Source organism: Crocuta crocuta, unplaced genomic scaffold (genome assembly GCF_008692635.1).
Source record: "Crocuta crocuta isolate KB4526 unplaced genomic scaffold, BGI_CrCroc_1.0 scaffold163, whole genome shotgun sequence".
Taxonomy (NCBI): Eukaryota; Metazoa; Chordata; class Mammalia; order Carnivora; family Hyaenidae; genus Crocuta; species Crocuta crocuta.
The window spans coordinates 6863373-6890310 of record NW_027529533.1 but is presented as its reverse complement, the minus strand read 5'-3'; the positions used below and the strand labels follow the sequence as shown (position 1 = coordinate 6890310).

The 26938-nt window shown below is 37.4% G+C and overlaps 1 protein-coding gene and 1 long non-coding RNA gene across 2 annotated transcripts in view; both read right to left on the bottom strand.

Moving 5' to 3' along the window:
- The window catches only part of LOC144229236 (uncharacterized), a 179471-nt gene that overhangs the window by 14446 nt on the left and 138087 nt on the right, over nt 1–26938 (bottom strand). The gene's annotated exons all lie outside the window — the stretch shown is intronic.
- FSCB (fibrous sheath CABYR binding protein) lies at nt 23107–26139 on the bottom strand. Its single transcript, XM_077761224.1, has one exon. It carries the CDS (start codon nt 25938–25940, stop codon nt 23388–23390), a length of 2553 nt encoding a protein of 850 aa, XP_077617350.1. The 5' UTR covers nt 25941–26139; the 3' UTR covers nt 23107–23387.

Sequence of the window (26938 nt, the reverse complement as noted above, 5' to 3'; positions counted from 1 at the left end):
TCAACTGGGGTTTTTTTTTTTTTTTTTTTGTATTACTTTCTTTGAGCACAGTTGATAATGTCATATTAGTTTTAGGTATATACATAATGATTCAACTTCTCTGTATGTCATGTTACACTTACCACAAGTGTAGCTACCATCCTTTATCATGTAAATGGCTTTTGCAATACCATTGACTATATTCCCTATAATGTACCTTTAATTCCCATGATTTATTCCTTCTATGACTGAAAGCCTGTATTTCCTACTCCCTTGCACTCATTTCACTCATCCTCCCACCTCTCTTCCCTCTGGCAACCATCAATATGTTAGCAGGGTAATGCTGGCTTTGTAGAATGTGTTTGAAAGCTTTCCTTCCTCTCCTATTTTTGGACTATTTTGAAGGGGAGGTATTAACTCTTTTCTAAATATCTAGTAGAATTTAACTGTAAATCCATCTCATCCTGGACTTTGATATTTTTGGATTTTTTAAATTACTGATTCAATTTTGTTACTAATAACTGATCTCTTCAGATTTTCTGTTTCTTCCCAATTCAGCTTTGAAAGATTGTACGTTTCTAGGAATTTATTCCTTTCTTCCTGGTTGTCCAATTTTTTGGCATATAACTTTTCAGTACAGTCCCTCATAATCTTTTGTATTTCTGCAGTGTATTTGCTCTTAGAACTGCTTTCACTGTGTTCCAAAGATTTTGGATCATATTTTCATTTTCATTTGTATCCATGTGTTTTCTGATTCCTTCTTTGTTTGCTTTGTTGACCCATTTGTTGTTTAGTATTGTGTTATTTAGCTTCCACGTGTTTGTGGGTTTTTTCCAGTTCTTTTCCTGTAATTGATTTCTAGTTTTATACCACTGTGGTCAAGAAAGATCCATGGTAGGATTTCAATTATCCTAAATTTATTGAGCCTTGTTCTGTGGTATAACAAGTGATCTATTCAGGAGGATGGCCCATGTACACTTGAAAAAAATGTGTTTTCTGTTGGTTCTGGATGGAATGTTTTACATACACTTGTTATGTCAATCTGATCAAATGTGTTATTCAAAGATGTTATTTCTTTATTTTCTTCCTGGATGATCTATCCACTAATGTAAGTGGATGTTAAAATCCCCTACTATTATGGTATTACCATTAATTAATTTCTCTTTGTATGTCTCTTAATATTTACTGTAAATATTTAGGTGCTCCACTGTTGGGCATGTAGATATTTACAATTGTTATATACTCTTGTTGGATTGATCCCTTTCTCAGTATGTAATGCCCTTCTTGTCTCTTATTACAGTCTTTGTTTTAGGTCTATTTTGTCTTATATAAGTATTGCTACTTGGAGTTCTGTCTTGAATGATCAGATCACCTATATCAGCAACGTCATCATCCACCTGATTTCAAATATTACTGCTTAATAAATATTTTCTGGCTAGACTAGTATCAGCCTGTACAAATTAGTTATCAGGCTGGTACTATGGATGGGTTCAATTCACAACCAGTCTTGCCTCACAGGCTTTACACTGTGCATTTGTCTGCCCTCTGACCTTAAGAGAAACAGCTTATAGAGGCCAATTAACTTCCTCAGCACCCACCTTAGCTAGTTCCTGGTCTAGCCTTCTACATTGGAATGAAATCCCTATAGGGCAGGCACCAACTGAAATTAAAAATATGATATTGACCACCATAGAACTCTATTCAGAAATGGTAATTAATATTAAGAAATAGCCTGTAGTTCTCCTAAAGATTATTTCAACACTTGATAGAGATTGGATTCCTGAACTTAATAGAAAGATACACCTTTATTAGAAAATTGAACTTGATAGAAAGATACACCTTTATTAGAAAACTGAAAAATGAAAGGTGAAGAATGATGAAATAGAAAAAGGTTACTTCTATGTTTATCTACCTATGAAGAATATACTTAATGGCATAAATACATTGTTATAATTTTAAAAAAATACAATGCCGGAAAGAATAGTAAGTTCATGATATTTCTTTTAATGTGTTTTCCAAGCTAACATTTGAGTAAGCTATAATGTCACAATTCAAGACTATAACATGTAAAACTTTTAAGATTTCATAACAAAGAGTCCGGTTCACCCAACATATTTGTGAAATAAAAATGTCTAGCAAAAATAGAAGAGCTTCTCAGAGATATTACTAATCTAATATGAAAATTACCCAACATTTTACTTTAAGTCATAAAACTCACTTACATATATGCAGTGTTAACCATGGGATTTAATCCATCAGAATCCAGTTTTTTTATAGCAGGACACACCAGAAAGGACCAGACCCTAAAACAAATTCCATTCCCTGAGGTAGTTCTTAATGTGTATTCTGTAGACCACCTGCTTTAGGATTACCTGGGAAGTCAGTTTGGAGTGCAAATTCAGGGGACCCACTCAGACTTCTAGAATTAGAAATCTTGGGATTAGAGCCCTGGAATTTGATTTCTTTCTAAGCTGTCTTGATCCTAAATGCACAAAAGTTTGAGAATCACAGCACCAGAAGAAGACAAGTGGAAAACAGAAGGTCTGAGCTACAAATGGGAAAAGAAGTTCCTTGTAACAGGCAATGAATAGTGTCTGAAGAATATAGCAATAAGTTGCTCAGTCCAAGCATGCAGTTGGCAAGATGAGGTGGGTATCCTCCCCAAGTGCAGCAATGCAATTAGGTTTAAAGCTTCATTAAATGCTAACTATGTCAACTGCCAAGTTTTTTTTTAACTCTATGGCTCAGCCTTTTCATTTGTAAAATAAAAATAATAAGCTCTAAATCATAAAGTGGTTATGAGATTAAACAATTTAACACATGTAAGGCAGTCAGAGCAACATTCAACACATAATAAGCTCTCAACATATATTGGGTCTTATTGGTCCAAAGCTGTTCCCTTGACAGATAAAAATCATTGCATCAACTTTGAAAATGATTATTACTCAGTTCTGTGAAACTAAATACCCAAGTCATGAAAATACAGTATCTTACAGTGTTTACGTTTAAAGTAACACAGAGGTATTATATACCCTATTCTTAATGATTCATTAAATAAAAGCAATTCCTATCCTTTTCTCCTGAAAAGTCAACTCTGTGAAGTTACTATTCTACCAAATTTGGCTTAGGTTTGTAAATAAAATTCCTCACAAAATCTTCATGAGGGAGATATTTCCCATGAAAATCTGATCACCACATGGAATTAACCAAGCTTTGTCTCCACTGGATAGAACTTTCTCAAGTCAAGTCATTTTCCCAATTCTTTATCACAGTTACAGCTTAGAATTCTTTAAATTCATTTCACAGCCAGAAGGCTTCCAAAAAAGATATTGCCACAGGAATTCCAATACTTTCTATCAGTTATTTTTTCTATGGAAAACACTGAAGTGGCCTGATGTAACGTCACATGGAAAAGAACCACTCTAAGATTACTGGGTCCTTATCTACGAATACTGCACTGCCAGGGGTAAACCACCATCATAAGCCATATCCTGGGCTGTTTATAAGAAAACTGTGAGATGAAGTTTATCCTTAACATCATCCCCTCCCTTTTGATATACTTCACTTCTGTTGCCTTCTCCATCTGTTCTTCCTAATCTAGATACTATTTTTTTGTTCCCACCTGCCCACAAAGCTTGTTACAATTTTACCCTACTGGATATTATCTGTTCTGTATCATACCCATCTCATGACCCAGTGTTCCCAGTAATGGATCTAAATTGTTCAGCACCAGTTTTAGAGGGACTGTTGCCAACCACCCATATCTTTCTGAGTTTTGGGGGGACTAATCCCTTATGCTATGTTCAATTGTAAAAATGTCTCCCTTAATTCTGCATTCATCTCTACCTCCTTTCCCACAGCTTCCTTTGTTTTCTATCCAATTATCTAATTCCCAACACTATAAAACAGTTTGGCTCTATCCTCCCATCTGGACGTTCAAACTTTATTGGCAACGGTCGCCACTGACTTCCATATTGCCAAATGAATGGGTAAATTGGTAACATTTAACACTTGATTAGCCTTTCCTTCTTAAAACATTGTCCTTTCCTTGCCTTCCATAACACCATCCTAAATAAAAGACATTTATTTTTAATCTCTGTTACTGGATCTTTTCACTCTGCTCATCCCTAAAAATGTTCTATATTGTAATCACTTGTATTTTCACCTTACATTTTGTGTGTGTGTATTCCAATCTATTCCCATTAATTTTTATCCTTATTTTTTTACCTCTGTAAATTTAAATATATACATGTGAGTCGCAAATCAGAACCTCTAGTCTTGGATACTTCTGAACTTTATCACCAAACATCTAATAATAACCCACTATAATGTCTTGATGTCTTTTCCCCCCATGGTATATATATAGATGGAAGAAAATACTGTCTATGTGACCAACAATGCCAGAAATCTAGGAATCATTTTTCAACCATCATATTCCTTCATTTCCCATATCCCATCAGAGCACTAAATCCTGTCAGTCTATATCCTAAAGCCATCTGTAACCTATTAACTCCCATTTGCATATACTATCACTGCCTTAGTACAGATTATATTATCTCTTCCCTTAGGACAGACCTGTTCAAGGAAAACATTTTAAAGGTAAAATGGTGAATTTCATACAAATATAAAATGAGCACTTATCAATGAATTTATTTAATTAATTAATAAGGGAACCAAGATGTTGTGATGGCTTTAAAGGAGAATTCAAAGTACCACACTTATAGAGACTGATCAGGAATGTTGAACTGAATTCATAAATAGGTGCAAAACTGACTTTTCCATAGCAGGGAGGGAAATTGATTTTCCTTCCACCAAACAGAATTCGTTTGCACATCTATGGACAGAGTCCTTTGCATTGCTGTGATATACAATTTACAGTTTGAAATAGCTCAGGCAATGAAAGATGCAAACTCAAACTCCATAGTACAAAATAACCCAGAAGGGTGTGCTCTAGATGCCACATACATTTTGACTGAAGATACCTACTAATGTTTTGGGTCTATTTCAGAGCCTTCCACAAATTTTTCTGACAGACGATAGCATCTTTACTAAAACTAAAGTCTTATAATATCTCCTCCCTTTTCAAAATTCCTCATTAGCTACCCCCTAAACACAAAATAAAATCAAGTCCCACCCCGGCTAAGTGGGATGGCCATCATCATCTCCTAATCTCCAGCTCACTCCAACCTCACATTCACAGGCACTTATTACCAATAGAAGCTGCACCAAAATGCTTATTCTTTCTCAGATACACCTAACTGTTTTATACTCATCACCTTTCACATGTTATAACTTTCTCCTATAATGTGCTTTTGTCCAGCTAATGAAGCCTTACTAATTTCAAAGCCAAGTTCAGGGCCCTATTTTCCAGGAATATTCTGGTTTTTCCAAACAGAGTTACCCATTTCCTCTCTATCCATGCAAATTATTTGTTTTCATATATGATTTCCCTAATAGAAGCTCTTCTCTAAGAGCTACCTAGGTACAGAGATTGAAAATGTTTATCATATGGTTATTAACAGCAGAGACCTTAAAGTCAGATCTGGGCTCAAATTCTGAATCCATCACCTACTAGCTTAGTGACATATACAAGTTACTTATCTTCTCTACGCCTTCGTTTCTTCACCTGTAAGTGGAAGCATTCTATTTTTGAGCATTGACTTTGATTTAAATTACCTGTTCGAATCCTTATTCTACAGTTTCCAATCTGTTATCCAAGGCAAACCACTTGTCCTTTCCCCCCCATTTTCCTTGTCTATAAGACAATATTGATAATAATATCTCAAAAGGTGGTTGAGAGATATAAAGATAAAATATATTTACGACAGGTAATGATTAATTGTATAGGCCATCGTACCCATATATTCGATCAAACAACAGTCTAAATATCACTGTGGAAGTTGTCTTTTAGATGACATTAACATTTAAATCAGACTTTGGTTTTTTTTTAATTTTTATTTTATTTCTAGGAGAGAGAGAGAGTGAGCATGAGCAGGGGAGGGTCAGAGAGAGAGGGAGACACAGACTCTGAAACAGGCTCCAGGCTCTGAGCTGGCAGTCGGCACAGAGCCCGACGCGGGGCTCGAATCCACGAACCGCGAGATCATGACCTAAGCGAAAGTCGGTCGCTTAACCGACTAAGCCACCCAGGCGCCCCTTAAATCAGACTTTGAATAAACCAGATTATTCTCCATAATGTGGGTGAACCTCTTCCAATCTGTTAAAAGCCTCCAGAGAAAAAGATTGAGGTCCCCCCAAAAAGAGAGAAAATTATTCCAGACTGCCTTCAGACTTGAGCTGCAGCATCAGCTCTTCCCTGTTTGTCCAGCCTATTGTCCTGCCCTCCAGTTTTTGGACTTGCCAGCCTCTACAATCACATGAGCCAATTCTTAAATATATTTTTTTATTATTACTAGAGCTTTGTGAAATAAATGAATTAGCATGTGTCAAAGACTTAGTACAACGTCTGGGACATAACAAATATTATGCATATTCTTAATATTTAGAGTGTAAGAAACTTAGAGAAAGAGGAAGTGTTTGAGGGGAAACTAACAAGTCTATGGTGTTTGAGAGTAAAGGACTGGTCTGAGGTTAGAAACAAGAAATACACATATATTTTGAAAGGATAGAGATAGGAAGAAGAGGTAATATAAACACTATCAACGAACTTCCATCCATTAGCCAGTAGACAGACTCCAGATATCAAGTCAGAAGTAAAGATCAAGAGCTCCAAGACATTAAGTCAAGCATGAAGATCCAAGATGGGAATTAGCAGGCATAACTTTAGAGCTACAGCTCTATCATCTAACATATAAACATGTCTATGTCTTTCCTGTCTTTGTCAACACCAAATCTTTGACACTAAGTCCTTCCTAAACTCTACTATCTTTCTTCCCTTCACTGCTATGCTTCTTGAAAGAAAAATCTACCTTATCTGTCATTTCTGTCAAAGAAAACTTGTAGCAGCAATTAAGCAGTGAAGGAATACTTTTTTAAGACTATTGCAACTGGGATCAAGGCCATTGCAATAGGGCAAGGAATATAAAACTCCAGTGAAATAAAAGGCAGAGTATTTTTTAAAGTTATTTATTTTTGAGAGAGATTGAGTGAGTGGAGGAGGGACAGAGAAAGAGAAGGAGAGAGAGAATCCCATGCTCAGCGCTGACGTAGGCACAGGGCTTTAACACACAAAACGGAGATCATAACCTGGGCCAAAAAAGAGTCAAACGCTCAACCAACGGAGCCACCCAAGCACCTCAAAAGGCAGGGGATTTTTAATCATTGGAGTAGTACTGGAGGACACTGGGGACAAGGAAGGATGGTCAATCTGATCAAGCCATCCATGTTTACTAGTTGGGACTAATGAATGTTAGTCTCCTCTCCTCCCATGAAGACCAGGAAATAGAAACCTATCTTTCTTTATTTTTTTTTTTTTTTAGTATTTATTCATTTTTGAGAGACAGAGCATGAGTGGGGGGAGGGGAAGAGAGAGAGAGGGAGACACAGAATCTGAAGCAGGCTCTAGTCTCTGAGCTGCCAGCACAGAACCCAATGCAGGGCTTGAACTCACAGACCATGAGATCATGACCTGAGCTGAAGTTGGACGTTTAGCAAACTGAGCCTCCCAGGTGCCCCAGAGACCTATCTTCCATGATTATATTGGAAAGGAATGACTCCTAAGTCCTTGAAAGAGATATTCCTGAGAGTTTACAAAACTCTCAAGAGGCTGGGAGACTTACATCTAGAATAAGCAGAGAAATCTTTTGTAAATATGACAAAATTGTGGCCAGGGGAAGAAGCCTGTCCAAAATTTAGTCAAGCTGAAGATAACATTAAGGGTATCTTGGTCATTTCTTTATAAACCATTTCTTCTTTATCCAAGCAATTTGATCTCTTTCCTCATACACTAAATGAACCTACTTAAACTAAAATCTCCTCACATGCTAAATCTAATGTAACTTAATATTTATTTCCCTTGGTTTGTTTGTTGCTATGGACTAATATATCTTTGATATGTTCTCCTCCTCTTAGATTACTTTACAATATGCTTTCCTGATCTTTCATCCCTTCAGATATTGCTTGAGGCAATATGTTTACTTTTTCAAAACTTGTTCCAAGTCAGGGCACCTGGGTGGCTCAGCTGGTTGAGCCTCCAACTTCAGCTCAGGTCATGATCTTGCGGTTCCATTTGTGAGTTCAAGCTTCACATCGGGCTTGCTGCTGTAAGCACAGAGCCCACTTCAGATCCTCTGTCCCTGCTGTCTGCTCTTTTCCAACTTATGCTCTCTCAAAAATAAATAAACATCTAAAAAACAAAAAACTTGTTCCAACTCTTCTACTCTTACCTCTCTTCTCTTTTTCTCTTATCTGTATATATTGTTGCACTCAGTTATAAAAAAAAAATCTTTTACCACCCCAAGGCAAACACCACAACTTTTCAGAGAAGAAAACATTTTATGTTTTCCAGACACTGAAAGAATACAGCAATGCATTAAGTGAGCTACAAACTAGTGAAGCAAAAGCAATCATTCTGTGCATTCTGTGACACTGTAAAAAATGCAATTCTTCATCAAAATCAAAAGTAACACAAAAGAAGAATTCTGCCCTTTTAACAAAATCTACGACTATCACAGCAGTTTAGTTCTTTGTTGGCATGACCACCATCACCATTTCAGTGGCATTGTGCCTCCATTGCCTAGATGATCTCCCTTATTTCTCATCTCCATTTGAAAGTCCTTTAAGCATTTATGACTCAACAAACCCCAAACCCAGTTTATTTTACTCCAAAACTGCTAATTCCCCTATGACTTTCCATCTTATAAATGACACCTCCATCCACACAGTATTCATAGACCTTTCCCTCTGTCACCTTCTATCCAACTAATCACCTAGTCCCATCTTTTCTCTCTCCCCCTAATAGTCAATAGTTGACATCATTCTACCCCTGTCAATGATTTGCTTTGAATCTCATTTCTCATCTGGATTGTTTCAGTAGCCATCCAATCAGTGTCTCTACATTCCAAATCCTCTGACTGAAATACATTCTTCACAACGCTATCAGAGAAATTCTTTCTAAGCTGCACATTGAATCATTGTTCAGCTTCCTGCTTCCAATCCTTCAACAGATATCCACTACTTTCAAGATAAATCAAAATTCCTTTTGATGGCAAATAAAGTCTTTCACAATTCTCTGCCTGCCTTTCTAGCAGCAACATTTCTCACCATTCTAACCCTCAACATCTATGCCTGGACTTAGATATTTGAAGATGTGATGTGTCCGCTATCATCTGCTAGCTTTCCTCACATGTTGTCCCTTCCTGCTGGAGAGCCAGTCACCCATTATACCACCTCATTTGCCTAGCATACCTTTATGCCTACCCAATCCTTTTATCTAAGACTTAGCTCCTCATCAAGAAATCCTTCCCTATTCTGTCCCTAAATTGACCTGGTAACCTCTCCTCTGTGAGCCCATGGTGACCTACACTACAGAAATACACTGACCTCCTTCGTAGTTCTCACCATATAATTTATGTCTCATTCTTGCACTTCAGTAAGAACACTTTGAAAGTAGTAACTGATCTCTTATCTCTATATTCCCAGTACAAGGGTACCAAGTTCAAGTAGTCAAATCTATGCTCCCTTAAGGTACCACTGAAGAGCTATGAGAACCAAATTACATCGTATACATACGATGTATGTATCATTTAGTAATCATTTAGTAATCGGGGTTACATAAAGACAAAGAGTAATTGTCATATATTTCAGTGTAAGCCCCCACTCAGAAACATAGGGAGACGTAACCTATTAGACAGCCTAGCATTTGTAACATTCAAACATATAATTTGATCTTGTAAGTTTAAATTAAAAGTGGGGGGAGTCATAGAAAATCATATGATCTGCAATAGGCACACTATGTTACTCAAATTTTCTACACCAATTTCTATGTTAGTTTACAGTTCCTGAAGGTAAGTGATATCCCACAGTGTCTCAACGCCTCACAGGAACAATTTTCTCAAGATCTCCAATTAGTCATGGGTCCTAAAAGACTGAAGCTCCTGCCCTATGCTCCATACTCAGATAAGCAACAGAGAAACACCTGATTATACCACGTGGATCTGCCAATTTCTTCTTCAAGCCAATGTCTCTCTGTTGTGAAGGAAGAATATAGTATTTTCATACCCATAATCTCAGCAGAGATGATAGTCATTCTCTACACCTCCTAATCTTAACATTATTTATTCCCATGCCTATACTGGATATCTCCTAAATTAAGTTCTTCACTATTTGTGGATATGTACTCCCTAAAAAGAATTCTGAGGTTATTCGATTCACTAAGACAGGTTCTGAAATTTTCACAGACATGAGAATCACCTGGAGCTACTTGTTAAAATAAAAAGTTTGCTGAGCCTCATCTCTGATAATTCTGTATTTTTGTAAGTGTTCAATATAATTCAAATGGATCTGATCCTTGAGCTAGTATCTAAAAGCCACTACTAAGGGAAGGATTATATCCTGACTGCCTTTCCATTTTAACACTGATGTTGTTATATATTTCTTTTTTTTTTTTTTTTCATTTCTTTCTTGCTGGTGAGAAACAAATAAACCTTAGGAAAATTTTGTGATTTGGGATACAAAGCATAATTTTTTGAGTAGGAAAACTACAATAAATAACTCTTCATGTGGTGAAACACATTTTTCTCTGAAATGTTCCTATACTGTAACAACTACGGGACACTGACCAAGGTATAAAAGACAGCCAACTCAAAAAAAGTTCGAGTGACAACTCTTTACTGCTTTACTGCTCTTTTTTGTTGATTATATATATTGGAAAACATCCTGAAAAATGCAAAGAATTATGCAACATAAGGTATTATTCTTACTATCTTGATATTTTGATGCTTAATGTAGTCCTTTTGCCTGTGGCAGGATTCAATGAGCCTTGCTATTTCTTAAAAAGGCTACATGAAATGATGCTTAAAGGATTAGATGTTTCAAAGAGGACCGGTTCACATGTGACCAGTAAGGTTTTCAACAATATTGCTTATGCTCTTTTATAGTTGTGGACTACTGTGATATGGTTTATTTCTTTTCAACTTAATCTAGAGGGGCTATCTGCCCATTAATAAACCTTTTTTGTGAATGTCTTAAAACTATTCAAGCCATTCAATAGCTACTAGGACTGATAGGCCAGAATAATTTTAATAATCTTAAGTATAAAACTGCACAAGGAAATAATAATCATAGTTTATGTGGGAGATAGAAGAGGATGATGCTCTTGAAAAACGGAAAGGATTTTGTTCTGACAAGTAATGGGCAAATTTTATCATTATTTAAATAGTAGGACCAAGGTTTTTTTAGAGTCACAAATACTACTCTGAGTTCTAGTAGCATTTTAGATTTATAAGGGATGCTGTATAACACTTACATAAACTAGGATAATTCTTCCAAAGTGATTGTGCCCAATAGTCAATGGCAGTATAAAAATATATTCCTCGTAGTTAAGAAGTAAGATTACACTCTTTTGTAAAGGGAACCAACATGACCCAAATTTAATTCAATGTCTGAGATGGCAAGACACTCTATCAATGAACAAAAAAAAATCATGAACCAAAATTATGTAGTCCTTGGCATTGGGCTGAAGCAAATTTTCTGGTTTGCCACATGGACTTTCATTTTAGTCACAAAAACATTTCTTGGTTTCCTTTATCCTATCAGGCTACTAGAAGCCTAAGCACCTGTTGAGTCCCCACAGGTCATTGGAAATATTTTCCAGAGGCTGTTCACATGTTCTATGACAATCCAAGAGTCCTATGTATACTACCTTCCATGACATCATACAGCTAGGAATAATGGAAAACTATGGCACCTAAAGAGCTAGCTTTACATTCTGACTAATTATTAAGTACTAGCTGTGTGATTAGGATCAGGTTACTTATATTTTAAGGTAAATATATTTTTTAAAACCATAACCATAGTTTAAGTGAGGAATGGGAAAGGATAAACACTGGTCTTTGGAAAAGGAAGACTGGTCTGACAAATCATATGTTGCATAATAATAGGCAAATTCTACCACTATGTACACAGAAGGACTTTAAATTTAAGTTTAAATTTTAAAAAATGTAAAACATAATATGCAACATAAAAGGTCAAATAATTGTGTTTGTGCCTTTATGATGTTATTGCTTATATTATAAACTAATGTGAGTATTTAAGGAAATAATTTATGTGAAAACATCTGAAATAGTAGTGGATCCTCAATAATGTACACACATATATGTCAAACATGCTCTATAAGTTTTTACTGCTCAAATAGGTGTTATAAAGAACTTGGCTTTACCCAAAGAGAAGTCTGGCTTTTGCCCTCAACTTTTGAGATGCAATCTATGTCCTATCTGATAGGAATGCCTCTGTTTAAAGCAGTGACTAGCCATTCCAGATGGGTGAAACTTCTCACACCCAACAGCTTTAGAGTGGGGACTGGCTATGCCAAAAAAACCAAGGTGTGATTTAGGGTTGGGGTTGGCCATTCCAGAGAGGCTAATCATGTTTTAGGGTGTGAGATTTGGGTCACATGACATCTACAACCTAGCATTTGATTTCAAACACAAGGACAATCAATCAATCAATCAAAACTATGTAATGGAGCCCCCAATAAAAATTCTGAACACTGAGTCTAGGGTGAGCTTTCCTGGTTGGCAATACTCTGTGCATACTGTCATGAATCAATTCTAAAAGGGTATATACTGATGATAAAGGGTGCTTCACATTTGGAACTCACTCAGACTCCATCTTATGAGTCTCTTCCTTTGGCTGTATCCTTTCCTAGGAATAAGCCATAGCAGAGAGTATACTGTCAGTGAGTTCTATGACCCTTCTAGTGTATTGTCAAAACCAGATAGCATTGACCCCCAGAGAAGATGTGGATCTGTTTCCCCCGCTGGTGCTTGAGGAGCCAACTAGGGGTTCAGCACACCCTCGGTATCATATGATGGTCCCCTCTGTATCTGTCCTCCCAACCCTCCTTGTATGAACAAAGACTGATCAGTTTTCAGAGGAAAAAACTTTGCTCTCCTTGTGTTAGCCAGAGGTATTAGGACACTGTGATTTCTGAGTGATTTCCTACAGTGTGGGTTCCTCCTGCCAGGTTGGGAGGTAATAACCTCTATCCCAGGAATTCTCAATACATTTATTACTTACATTGAAAGAAAAAAAACAAACTAGGTGGCATTGGGCCCCCTTCCAAACTTGCAATTGGTGTCAGAAATGAGAGAGGTCTCGAGGACTGTGACTTTAATCTTTGGAGTTTGTTAACTCTTGAGTAAAATGATATTGTATCATTTAAGTTCATATAAATGACAATTTCTGACTCAGAATTTGCCATTTGTGGTAAAACCTTCAAAAAATAAAAATCAGATCACCGAACCCTTTTTAAGCATTACTGTTCTACCAATCATACATCCTTATGGCAAAGAAGTTACCTAACTTTAAAAATACCTCCAACTACTTAATGGATGTTTGGTTGGAGATAGATATGATTCTCTAATTTTGTCTGAAAGCCTTACCCATAAGATCTACCAAATATTTAAGGTTTTTCCATACTGAAAAGGGCTATTATTGAGGNAATCATACATCCTTATGGCAAAGAAGTTACCTAACTTTAAAAATACCTCCAACTACTTAATGGATGTTTGGCTGGAGATAGATATGATTCTCCAATTTTGTCTGAAAGCCTTACCCATAAGATCTACCAAATATTTAAGGTTTTTCCATACTGAAAAGGGACACACTATCATTGAGATTTGGTTTTCCATAAAATTATGATGAATTTTTCCAAACTGCAATATCCAAGCCAGAGTCCTGTGACACCTGACAGATTTAGGAAACCTGGCATATTTAGGAAACTTTGGCCAAGAGGGTATCTAAAAACTTAGGATTTGTGATCATGGTTTAAAGAGAGAACAGCATTCTTTCATGAGGATGACATAACTAAAAAAAAAAGTTCTTAAAAGCTAAATTCAGTCTATCATGCCCCACCAGAGCAGGGACTATTATGTTTTTGGTTACAAGAAAGTTGAAGTCTGACAGAACACCTTGGGAGGACGTGCTTGACCTCTTCTCTGTGAAGCCATTGTCCCTAAAACTGTTAAAGATGCACTTTGTAGAAAGAAATATCATTAGTAACTTTCCCTTTCCATGGATATTGTAGAGGGATTTTCTCAGCCATTGCTTTTGATACCACATCCAGAATTTTGAACATTGATATAATGGTCAACAGAGACACTGAAGAATGGCAAGCCGGGACCCATACATGACCCATCCTCTGCCACAGCTGAAGGCCTCCAAAATTAGAATTCCCAAGTTACCGCCTTATACGTGAGTACAAGAGCTCAGCCTTGAAGTGCACTTCTGGTAGTATTTCTGACTAAAGCACTTCAGATACAGATCAGCACTGATGAGTATCTAGATAGCTCACTTGTGTCAGGCTTCCCATCATCTGATTAAGATCCCATAAGTGAATCATACCTTAAGCAATGGGCAGGCTAAATGTTGGCATCCACAGAAAACAAACTAATTATCCAGAAGCCACTGTTTCATAAAGCTATAAGAAAAGCCTGCATATGGGTTAGTACTCATTCTAAAACAACCACTGTTGGTTTCCAGCATGTGGTTAATTGCAGGCTCATACAATCTCAGTTTAGAAAGGATTTGAACCAANGGTTCTTCAGCATTAAGAGGCAGAGAGATGGGGAGAAATCAGCGAAGAAGACTGAGAATAATTAGCCAATAAGATAGGAGGAAAGCATTCCAGAAGCAAAGAAGGATGATATTTCAAGGAAGGAAGAATATCATATGCAAAGATCAACTGTGTTAAATTGTGTTCTTGAACTAAATGAGAATGGGTGTTATATATTTGATTTGTCAGTGATTACTACTCTTTACAAGAGCAGTTTCAGTGGAGCTATAGGAGTGAAAACCTGTTTAGAACAGATTTGAGATGAGACACTGGGGTGGCTCAGCTGTTTAGCATCTGACTCTTAATTTCTGCTTAGGTCACGATTCCAGGGTCCTGGGATTGAGCTCTGTGTCCAGCTCCACATGGAACACCACATCAAGCCCCATGTTGAGCCTCACATCTGCATGGAGAGTCCTTGAGAATTCTCTCCTTCTGCCCCTCTCCCCTGTTTTCATGCTTACTCAATCACTCTCGCTCTCTCTTGCTCGCTCACTCTCAAATAAAAATTTTAAAAACTTAAAATAAAAAAAGAACATATTAGAGAGAATGAGACAGAGACTAAATTGAATATAGTACTTGCTGTCAAGGAAAGCCAAGAAATGGAGTAGTAGCTTAAAGAGAAAGTATGAAGAGGAGGTCTGTTTATTTGCTTATGTAAGATAGGTAAAAATAAAAAGCATGTTTGAAAGCTAATGAAAATGAGTAGAAACTATGATGAAATTTGGTGAAACACTGATGATGCAGGAGGAAAGGGAGAGATTTACTAGATAAGTATCACTGGTAGGCAAGAAGGGATAGAATCCGGCACCAAAGGATTGGTCTTTGTTAGGACCAAGAATTTATTCACAGTAACAGTAAAAGACATAAAATCCACAGGGACAGAAGCTTGTCAGTGAGTAGATATAGAAGGTGATGAGAACTAGATTCAAGGAAGCATTCATAGAGAAGATGCTGGCTGAATAATGACTTGACAAATAAATAGGATCTCATCAGTTAGAGACTGTTAATGAAGATAATGCGCATTACAAATGTGGAAAAAGAGATTTCCAGTCCTAGCAAGATTTCATATACTCATTTCTCCCTGTTCTACCCTGCTAACTATAACTATAAACTCTGGAAATGATTCAATAGGCAACAAAAAGAGAAATATGAAAAGTGTTAAGGAAACTGGTTAAAGACAGCAGGAGTAGAGGTCCAGCCTATTGGCAAGGCCTCTTGCAACACTTCACCCAACCAAAGACTGTGACACAGGCCCACTGTTCCCCAATTCCCAACATAGCAACAGAAGACAGCCCAGGTAGGATCTTTCCTCCCTGGTTCAGAAGGGAGCCCTGCCATAAAGACCAGGCAAACCCAGCAGATACTTGAAAGAGAAAGTGATCAGAAGCTCCACTAATAATGTGGAGCCAGGGAAGTTCTCTCCTTTTAGCCAAATCTGAGATCCCTCATATTTCTCTACCTAGAGACACTAGTGGCACCAGCAAGGGGAAATCCCATCACAATAATGCCTACCTTGGAAGCCTGCTTGTCCCCATGGGCCTGAGATGCTCTATCCTCCAAAAAGAGACACAGGGTGGCAGGGGCACCAGCAAGGAAGATTCTGCCCATCAGGGAAGCTTCTTGTTCTTGGTGAGATTGCAACTCCCTTCCTCCACCCCAGAGGTACCAGGCAGCCTGGCCAGAGGAAGCTCCTCTTGCCCCCTTCAGGTGGTTTCACCAGGAACCAGTGGAAGTTCTGCGGTAACGAGCAGACCAAAATAACACCAAAGTCTTTGAAAATTAAGTTTTCATTGGAACCACAGCCCATAAAAGTAGGCCATGACCTGTATACTAAACCAAAGCAGGATAACTACCAGCTAAAAGAGAAACTTTAAATATGACCCAAACTCTCTTGAGAACAAATGACTAAAACACAATGAACACATAAGAGGCAGTTGTAGCATAACAATCATTGCCAGGTATGGTAAGAACTTAAATAGGAAAAGAATTGTCACGAGAAAGGAAGTATGCAAATAATACAAGTAATGATGATGGGAGGAGGAACAAGCATTTTTGCTGATTGTGTACTAGGGACCATTGAAAGAATTTAATATGCATTAGCTATTTTGTTACAACAATCCTATTGGTTAGGTGTTATGCTTATTATTCTTATTTTTCAGATGAGTAAATGAGGCACAGAGAAGTTAATTAACCCAAACTAGCTAATTAGCTGATAAGTTAGGGAGTAAGTATTTTCTAACTGGAGGTCATTTTATACCACTCCCCTATACTTAATAAGGGTGATATAAAGTATGCTGTAGTAAATATAAAGGGTCATAATTATCATTTTAAAGAATATGTTTTATTCTGTAAGTAAATGACCGCATGAGCAGATGTATATTATAAAAAATTACTCTGACAATAGAGGAAAGATTATTTAGAAAAAAGACTAAAATAAGAAAGGCACATAATAGCCATAGTAAACAAAGCAAAGGATATTAAGGATTTAAACCAGACAAATGACAGTATTATTGATGAGCGGCTATTACCAGGGATAAAAGGAGTCTTTGTCAAGAAGACAATAATTCTCAACATTTATGCAGTAAAACTAAGCTTCAAGATACATGAAGCAAAAACTGATAGAACTTCAGGAAGAAACATACAAATCCACAATTATAGTCAATGATTTCAGCATACCTTTCTTAATAATCTAGGTAACAGGTAGATAGAAAAATCAGTAATGATATAGAAGTAAACACACTATCAACCAATTGTTGATCGTTCTGTAAAATTGACATTTACAGAACCCTCCAACCAAAAACAATAGAATATTTTAGACCACAGAGCACTTACCGAAATAGGCCAATGCGAGGCCATGAAACAAATCTCAATAAATTGAAAAGGTCAAATCAAAGTAAGTGTATTTTATGACAAAAACATAACTAAATTTTTAAAAATAGCAAAAATAAATCTGGAAAATCCCCAAATATTTAGAAATCAAATAACATAATGGTTAGCAACTCATATATCAAATAATAAATCAGAAACAAAATTTCAAAATATTTTAACTGAATGACAGTGAAAGCACAAGGTATTAGAATTTATGGAATGCAGCTAAAACATTATTGAGAGAAATGTACAACACTAAAGGACGCATTAGAAAAGAAATAAAGACCATATCAATGACATCAGATTTCATCTTTAAAAAAAAAGTAGAAAAAGTACATAAGAAAGTAGAAGTAAGCAGAAAGATAAAAATAATAAAGATGAGAGAAGTCAATAAATTTTCTTTTGAAAAAAATAGGGATATAAATGAAACTGAGGGTTTATTATTTGAAAGGTCAGTAAAACTAATGAACCTCAAGCCAGACTGATTTTCGTGAAAAAGAATATAGAAAGAGACTGAGAAAACAGTTACCAATATTTATTGATATAAGGTACCAATAATTACAACTTAATTAGAAACAGACTATTAATACAGATCCTATGGACATAAAAAAGATAAAAAATTATTATAATAGATACCAAGGCACAGCATCATACAATCAGGCGGGAACTCCTCAACTCCCAGGTTCTTCTTCAAGAGTAAAGAGTTTGAACCATATATCTAGTTCCCCAACTTTTAAGATTGCTACCAAAGGGTTGGGCCCCTAATTATATATTTTCTAAAGACAACAAGATTTGCACTCATTAGTCATAGAGGACCATAACAAACAAAAAATGGGTGTTAGTCATATAATCATCTCAATAGAGGCAGAAAAAGCATATGACAAAATCAACATTCTTTCATGATGAAAACTCTAAGCAAATTCGACACAGATGGAACTTAATTCATCATAACAGAGGCCACATGTGAAAAGCCCACCACTAACAGTATACTCAAAGCTAAAAAGCTGAAAGCTTTCTGTCTAAGATCAGGAGCAAGACAGGGATTCTCATTTTTGCCACACTTATTCAACATAGCACTGAAAATCCTAGCCAGAGTAATTAGGCAGGGGAAAAATATAAAAGTCATCCAAATTAGAATGGAAGAAGTAAAGTCATCTTTGTTTACAAAGATGTATTTTATTTTTTTAAGTCTGTTTTTAATGTTTTATTTATTCCTGAGAGAGAGAGAGCATGAGCAGGGGAGGTCAGAGAGAGAGACACAGAATCTGAAACAGGCTCCAGGCTCTGAGCTAGCTGTCAGCACAGAGCCTGATGTGGGGCTCGAACCCACAAACCATGAGATCATAACCTGAACCAAAGTCGGATGCTTAACCGAATGAGCCACCCAGGCACCCCTACAATGATGTACTTTAAATAGAAAACACTACAGACTTCTGATTTACTGGGGTTTTTTTGTTTGGTTTTGTTTTGTCTGAAGTCATACCATGCACTTTTTCTGGTATGACTTTCAAGTCATACCAGGAAAAGTGAAGTTTTTCACTTTTTGAAGTGAAATTTGAAGTTCAACCACAAGAAAAAAATTGGAAAAACTACTAGAATAAACGAATTCAGTAAAATCCCAAGATAAAAAACCAGCGTATATAAATCTATTGTATTTCTATATACAAATAATGAAACAACAGAAAGAGAAATTAAGAAAACAGTCCATTTACAATTGTACCAAAATCAATAAGTAACTAGGAATATACCTAATCAAGGAGCTGAAAAACCAGTACTCTGAAAACTATAAAGCACTGATGAAAGAAATTGAAGATGACACAAAGAAATGAAAAGACATTCCATGCTTATGGATTGGATGAAGAAATATTGTTAAAATATCTATAATACCCAAAGCAATCTACACAGTTAATGCAATCTCCATCAAAATACCAATAGCATTTTTCACAGAGCTAGAACAAACAACCCTAAAATTCGTATAGAGCCACAAAAGACCCCAAATGGCCAAAGCAATCTTGAAAAAGAAAAGCAGAGCTGGAGGCATCATAATTCTGAACATCAAGTTACATTACAAAACTGCAGTAATCAAAACAGTATGGTATTTAGCATTAAAAAAAGACACAGATTAATGGAACAGAATAGAAAACCCAGAGATGAGCTCACAGTTATGTGGCCAATTAATCTTTGACAAAGCAGGAAAAAAAATATCCAATGAGATAAAGACTGTCTCTTCAACAAATAGTGTTGGGAAAACAGGACAGCAACTTGCAAAACAATGAAACTGGGCAACTATCTTTCACCACACACAAAAATAAATTCAAAATGGCTTAAAGGCCTAACTTAGACAAGAAACCATAAAAATCCTTGAAGAAAGCACAGGCAGTAATTTCTCTGACATTGTTCATAGCAACATTTTTCTAGATATGTCTCCTGAGGCAAGGGAAATGAAAGCAAAAATAAACTATTGGAACTAAATAAATAAAAAACTTCTGCACAGTGATGGAAACAATCAACAAACCAAAAGCAAACTTCAGAAAGGGAGAAGATATTTGCTAATGACATATTCTATAAAGGCTTAGCATCCAACAATATATAAAGAACTTATAAAACTCAGCATCCAAAGGAATGAATAATCCAATTTAAAAAATCGGCAGAAAACATGAATAGATATCTCTCTAAAGAAGACATACAGATGGCCAACAGACACATGAAACGATTCATAACATCATTTATTGGGAACTGCAAATCAAAACTAAGATATCACCCCACAGCTAATAGAATGGATAAAATGAACAACATAAAAAACAACAGGTATTGGGGAGGATGTGCAGAAAGGGGAACCCTCTTGCATTGTTGGTGAGAATGCAAACTGGTGCAGCCACTGTGGAAAATAGTATGGAGTTTCTTCAAAAAGTTAAAAATAGGAGCGCCTGGGTGGCTCAGTCGGTTAAGCATCCGACTTCAGCTCAGGTCATGATCTCCGGTTTGTGGGTTCGAGCCCTGCGTTGGGCTCTGTGCTGACAGCTAGCTCAGAGCCCGGAGCCTGCTTCAGATTCTGTGTCTTCCTCTGTCTGACCCTTCGCTGCTCACGCTGTCTCTCTCTCTCAGAAATAAATAAAACATTTTTTAAAAAGTTAAAAATAGAACTATCCCATGATCCAGCAACTGCACTGCTGAGTACTTATCGAAAGAATACAAAAATACTAATTTGATTGTTATAGCAGCATTATTTACAATAATCAAATTATGGAAATAGCCTAGGTGTCCACAAATTGATGAATGGATAAAGAAGATACATACACACACACACACACACACACACACACACTGGAATATTATTCAGCCATAAAAAAAATGAAATCTTGCCATTTGCAATGCCATTGAGAGAGCTAGGCAGTATTATACTAAGTGAAATAAGTCTGTCAGAAAAAGACAAATATCATATGATTTCACTCATATATGGAATTCAAGAAACAAAACAAATGAGCAAAGGGAAAAAAAGAGACAGAGAGGGACAAACCAAGAAACTGACTCTTAACTATAGAGAACAATACCAGCGTGAAGGAAAGTGAAGGGTCGGATTAAATAGGTGATGGGGATGAAGGAGTACACTTGTCACGATGAGCACCAGGTCATATATGGAAGTACTGAATCACTAGATTGTACACCTGAAACTAATATTACATTATATATTAACTAATGAATTTAAATAAAAGCCTCTAAAATCTAAAATAGAAAAAAAAAGCCCTTCAAATTTAGAAAAAGGAGTTTAACTGGATTTTAAGTATCTCAGAAAACAAAATAAAATGGACTTGGAAATATAAAAAAGAAACAACCCTCATTCAAGAACTGTAGAATGTTTCTCATCCTCATATTTAGCACATATTGAAAAAGATTTCACTTACAAAAACTTATAAAATTATTTAAAAATACTTAAAAATATCACATACTCTTGTCACACACTGTACAGAGGTAATGAAGAGTGAGAGAAACATCTAATAATTATACAGCATCAAATTTTAACAAGGTCTGGAATCATCAATCTAGAGTTTTTGCTAAACAGAAAAATACACTAACAAAATTAAACGTTTTGAGAGAATCATCTCATTATTTCAGCATGTAGCAATTTAATTATAGCTGAAGAAAATATTTTCCCAAAAGTTGCCATAACCATAGAAACCATGATGTTCTTTATTAACAGATATCTTATAATAACCTATAATTACTCTTCAAAAATGTAAAAAGCTTATACAGTAGCTCCCCCCTTATCCACAGAGAATACCCTTAGAGAGCCCCAGAGGATACCTGAAATATGGATCGTACCAAGTGCTATGAATACTCCATTTTCCTATGCATATACATACCTATGATACAGCGCAATTTATAAATTAGGCAGAGTAACAGGTTAACAACAATAACAAATAATAAAATAGAGCAATTATAACAATATCCTGTAATAAAACTTATGTGAATGTGATCTCTCCCTTCCAAATATCTTGTTGTACTGTATTCAACTCTTCTCCTTGTTATGATATGAAGTGACAAAAGCCTACATGATGAGATGTAGTCAACTGAATGGTGTAGGCATTGTGACACAGCATTAGGCTACTATTGACCTTCAAGAGAGGGTACATCAGATGGAAGATATCCTCTGGACCACAGTTGACCACGAGTTAGTGAAACTATGGAAAGCAAAACTGAAGGGGTGCCTAGGTGGCTCAGTCAGTTAAGTTTCCAACTTCAGTTCATGCCATGACCCCATGTCTCCTGGGTTTGGCCTTCACTTTGGGCTCTGTGCTGACAGCTTGGAACCCAGAGCCTGCTTCAGATTCTGTGTCTCCCTCTTTCTCTGAACCTCCCCTGCTCACACTCTCTCTCTCTCAAAATAAATAAACATCTAAAAAATTGTTTAATGTGGATAAGAGGAGACTGCTGTACTACTACTAATTCAATACTCTTCATCACAAGTTCAAAGTACAAAAAAAATCAAGCTTCCAAAGGACTCATCACAGTCTAAGTTGAAATGAAATTAAAACTAAGCAGAAATATGCTCTTGAGGCTAAGTATATTTTTCTTTATGTTTACACACCTTTTAAAATACTTTATCTGGATTATCTTCATTAAAATGAAGGCTTTTATAAAGGTTTTAAGGTTCCCTATCCAGATATGGAACTGTAAAATATGCAAGATAGGGATGAAAACAGGAAAGGAATGCTTGTCTCAGAAGGAATCAAATAGAAAGAGATTTAGAGATATGATGTATTATAATGAAAAGAAAAAAAAACACATACCTTTAGCTATGTGACCAAACCACAATGAATCTAAAGTAGATGAGAGAACTACAGCAAAGAAAATGCCTTTTCCACTGTAAGCTACATATAGTGAAAGTAAAATATAGTTATAGAGTATACTTTACCCTTTTCAACAAGGTTTATTATAGAAATGATATTTTAAGTGATTAAACCATCAATTTACTTAATTTCCAAATAGATATGTCATATATGCTAGATTTGATTGAAAATAACACATTTTAAGCCACTAGTTTTTATTGTTCATTTTCCAGCCAGTAGTCCATATTTTGGGGTTTCCTGTTATTTCCCATTTTACTTCCAAATGCCTATACTTTTCTAAAGTGTGTATGTCCAGAAGCCCTTAGCTTCTGATTGATAGTGTAGTTAAGACCTACTTAGAGCTGAGGAAGAGGTCTCTATTTTAGTTCTACATAGATGACACCCTCTATTTCAAAGTTAGGAACCTGCTCTTTCTTGATATTAGATGAATCTTCAGCGACAGGATCCAGTTCCAAAGGCTATTCAGGTTTTTGATGATCTCCCAAAACCTTTGATTCTAATTTTATCACTGGGACATCTGTCTGGAGAAATTGGTATTCAGTAGACACATGGTCTACCAGAACCTCATCTGCAGCAGTTTTTTCAGATGGTGGACTAAGGACATTTTCTATAGAGATTTGTGTAACAAAGTCCTCTTTGGCCGCTGGAAACTGTTTGTCAACAGAGACCATTTCTAAAGTAATGTCTTCAGCTGATGGAGACTGAAATTCATCTGGAGTCTGTTCTTCAGAGCCCTTCACATTTGGTAGAGACTGAACTTCAGCTGAGGTCTCTTCTTCGGGGGTCTCCTCAGCTGGGGCCTCTTTAGCTACTAGTAGAGGCCAAATTTTAGTTGACACCTCTTCTTCAGGGGCCTCTATGTCTAGTAGAGACCAAACTTCATCTGAAGCCTCTTCTGCAGAGGCCTCCTCATCTGGTGGAGACTGAACTTCTGCAGAGGCCTCAGCTGGTGGAGACCAAAATTCAGCTAGGGCCTCTTCTGCAGAGGCCTCCTCAGTTGGCAGAGACTGTACTTCAGCTAAAGTCCCTTCTGCAGCGGTCTCTTCAGTTGGTGGAGACTGAACTTCTTCTGAGGACTCAGCTGCTGGAGGCTGAACCTCAGCGGGGGTCTCTTCTGCAGGGGCCTCCTCAGCTGCTGGAGGCTGAACCTCAGCGGGGGTCTCTTCTGCAGGGGCCTCTTCAGCTGCTGGAGGCTGAACCTCAGTGGAGGTCTCTTCTGCAGGGGCCTCCTCAGCTGGTGCAGACTGAACTTCAGCTGGGGCCTCTTTTTCAGGGGCCTCCTCAGCTGGCAGAGGCTGGACTTCGACCTGGGCTTCAGCTGGTGGAGACTGAACTTCAGCTGGGGCCTCTTCTGGAGGGGCCTCCTCAGCTGTTGCAGACTGAACTTCAGCTGGGGCCTCTTCTGGAGGGGCCTCCTCAGCTGTTGCAGACTGAACTTCAGCTGGGGCCTCTTCTGGAGGGGCCTCCTCAGCTGGTGGAGACTGAACTTCAGCCGGAGTCTCAGCTGGTGGAGACTGAACTTCGGCTGGGGCCTCCTCAGCTGGTGGAGACTGAACTTCAGCCGGGGTCTCAGCTGGTAGAGACTGAACTTCTGCTGGGGCCTCCTCAGCTGGTGGAGACTGAACTTCAGTTGGGGTCTCCGCTGGTGGAGACTGAACTTCAGCTGAGGCTTCAGATGGTGGAGACTGAACTTCAGCTGGGGCCTCCTCAGCTGATGGAGACTGAACTTCGGCCAGGCCCTCTGCTGATGGAGACTGAACTTCAGCCAGGGCCTCCGCTGGTGGAGACTGAACTTCAGCTGAGGCTTCAGATGGTGGAGACTGAACTTCAGTTTGAGCCTCTTCTGTAGGTGCCTCCACAGCTGGTGGAAGCTGAAGTTCTGGGGCCTCCTGTATAGAAGGCTCTTCAGTTGATAAAGGCTCTCCTGAAAAAGCCTCCTCAGCAAGGATAGACTCTACTTTAGCAGGAGCGTCTTCTTCCGGAGTCTCCTCCTTTGGGAAAGGCTGTACAGGAGCTTTTTCAACTTTTGGAGACTGAGCTTCAGCAGGAGGCCCTTCTGAAAGAGGCTCTTCACCCAGGGTTGGCTGTACTTTGGCAGAGCCCTTTTCTACAGGAGCCTCCTCAGTTTGTGGATGAAGTTCATTAGTGGTCTTTCCTGCAGTAATGTCCTCAGCTGGTGTAGGTTGCACTTCAGCAGAGACCTCTTCTGCAATGGGAGGCTGTACCTCACCTGGAACGTATTGCTCATCTTCTAAAGGTACCAAACTACCTTTTTTGCTTTGCTGACTAAATGAAGATCTGCTAATACCTACCTGCCTAGTTGCTTCATCTCTACTCGTTGAGGGTTGCAATTCGGGATGTTCACTAATGAAAATCTTCCCTGAGAATTTACGTTTCTGCACAACTTCATTTGACTTTGAAAAAGAGCTATCTGGTCTGCCAATAACCACTATTTTTAATTCACTAAAGGACGTCTGCTGTTCTCTGTCCACTTTTTCTATTTGAGGAATGTTCATCATTGTCCAGTCTCCAGTACAACTGGTCTGCTGAGATCTGTCTATTTTGAATTGAAATGAGTGTCTGCTTGTCGGAATTTTTACTTCCTGAACACTCTCTGGAATTTCAGGGACTACTTTTCCAACAGTTGTTGGCATTTCTTCAGGTACCACTGTTTCACCAACTGACTTGATTTCTTCTTTTTTCTCTTCTACAGTAGTGTCTGTTTGCAGAGATTTATCAGTCATATCATGTACACGCTTTCTCTTTGCCCAAGTTTGCTGAAGTTGAGAAGATACTCTGAGAGACTCAGGGTTGACTTTGCTTCCAGAAATGTTACCAATACTAAGGGTAGCTTTAGGGCCAGATGATTGTGATATAGGCAAATTTTTCTTTTTCTCTGTCACTTCCGTTTGCTGGGATTTATCTACCATTGGTTGACTGTGTCGTCGCCTCTTTCGAATTTCTTGCCTCCCTGCTGAGATAGGCTGATCAGGTTCATCACTTTCTTCCATTTCTAAGACTGGTGAATTTTAAATGTGTTAATCTTCAAGTAATTAATCATCGAGAATCACAAATATACCAGATAGGTAAGTTTGCCTTTCTTCATTAAATGTTGTTATGTTGAGCTACCTTAGAAAATAGTAATTCATAAATTACTGCATTCTGTACTACACTCTTGTTGGATCCCACCTTACTCAGTAAGCATCTTTCTTGTTTAGTCTCTCATATGACTGAATCTCACTTCTAGAGGTTTCCCTGAAGGGTCTATGACATCATACCCAATTGTCTTCACAAGGTTCCCTTGGTGGTATTCCAAGCATTTTTTAGTATATGTGCTGCCGAAGCGAGCACTCAAGCATCTTTAACTTGGTATAGACAATGGCTGCAAGTGAAAGAGCTACTGTTTGAAACATCAAGTTGAAAAAAGCATTTGTCTATCAGAGGAACATCAAGCAAACTCCAGTGATGCTGTGTCCTAATAGTTGAAGGTGATGCTTTTGAACTTTCAGTCCTTTTCTTTTCATCCTACTGTCAAAGACAGTTATAATACAGAACTCCGAATGCTGAACCCTTTTATCAACTGTTGGAGAAATTAACTTACACTTGTGTGTCTATGCATATATGACTTAGAAGACAGTGAATATTGTATTAAAAACTTGAATTCTGAGGTTCATATTCATGTAAAGTCTTTTCCTATGTCTTTAGCACTCAGTAACGACAACAGCCTACTACCTATCTACCTACCCACCTATCTTATCTATTTATATAGAATATTTGCATTCTCTAAAAACTTGAGATATTTTTATTTTCAACTATTTCAGAAAATAGGTCCACCCAAAACTTGCCAACTATAAGAATGTTAACTCTAAAGATATGCCAAGTGAAATCAAATGCATTTTTTAATCTATAGCTACTAAGTAACCATGTAGGAATAAATTCCCCAATGAAGAGGAAAATCTTAAACTGAAGGCTTGAAAAAGAGGAATCTCAGGTAAACAAATTGTAAATG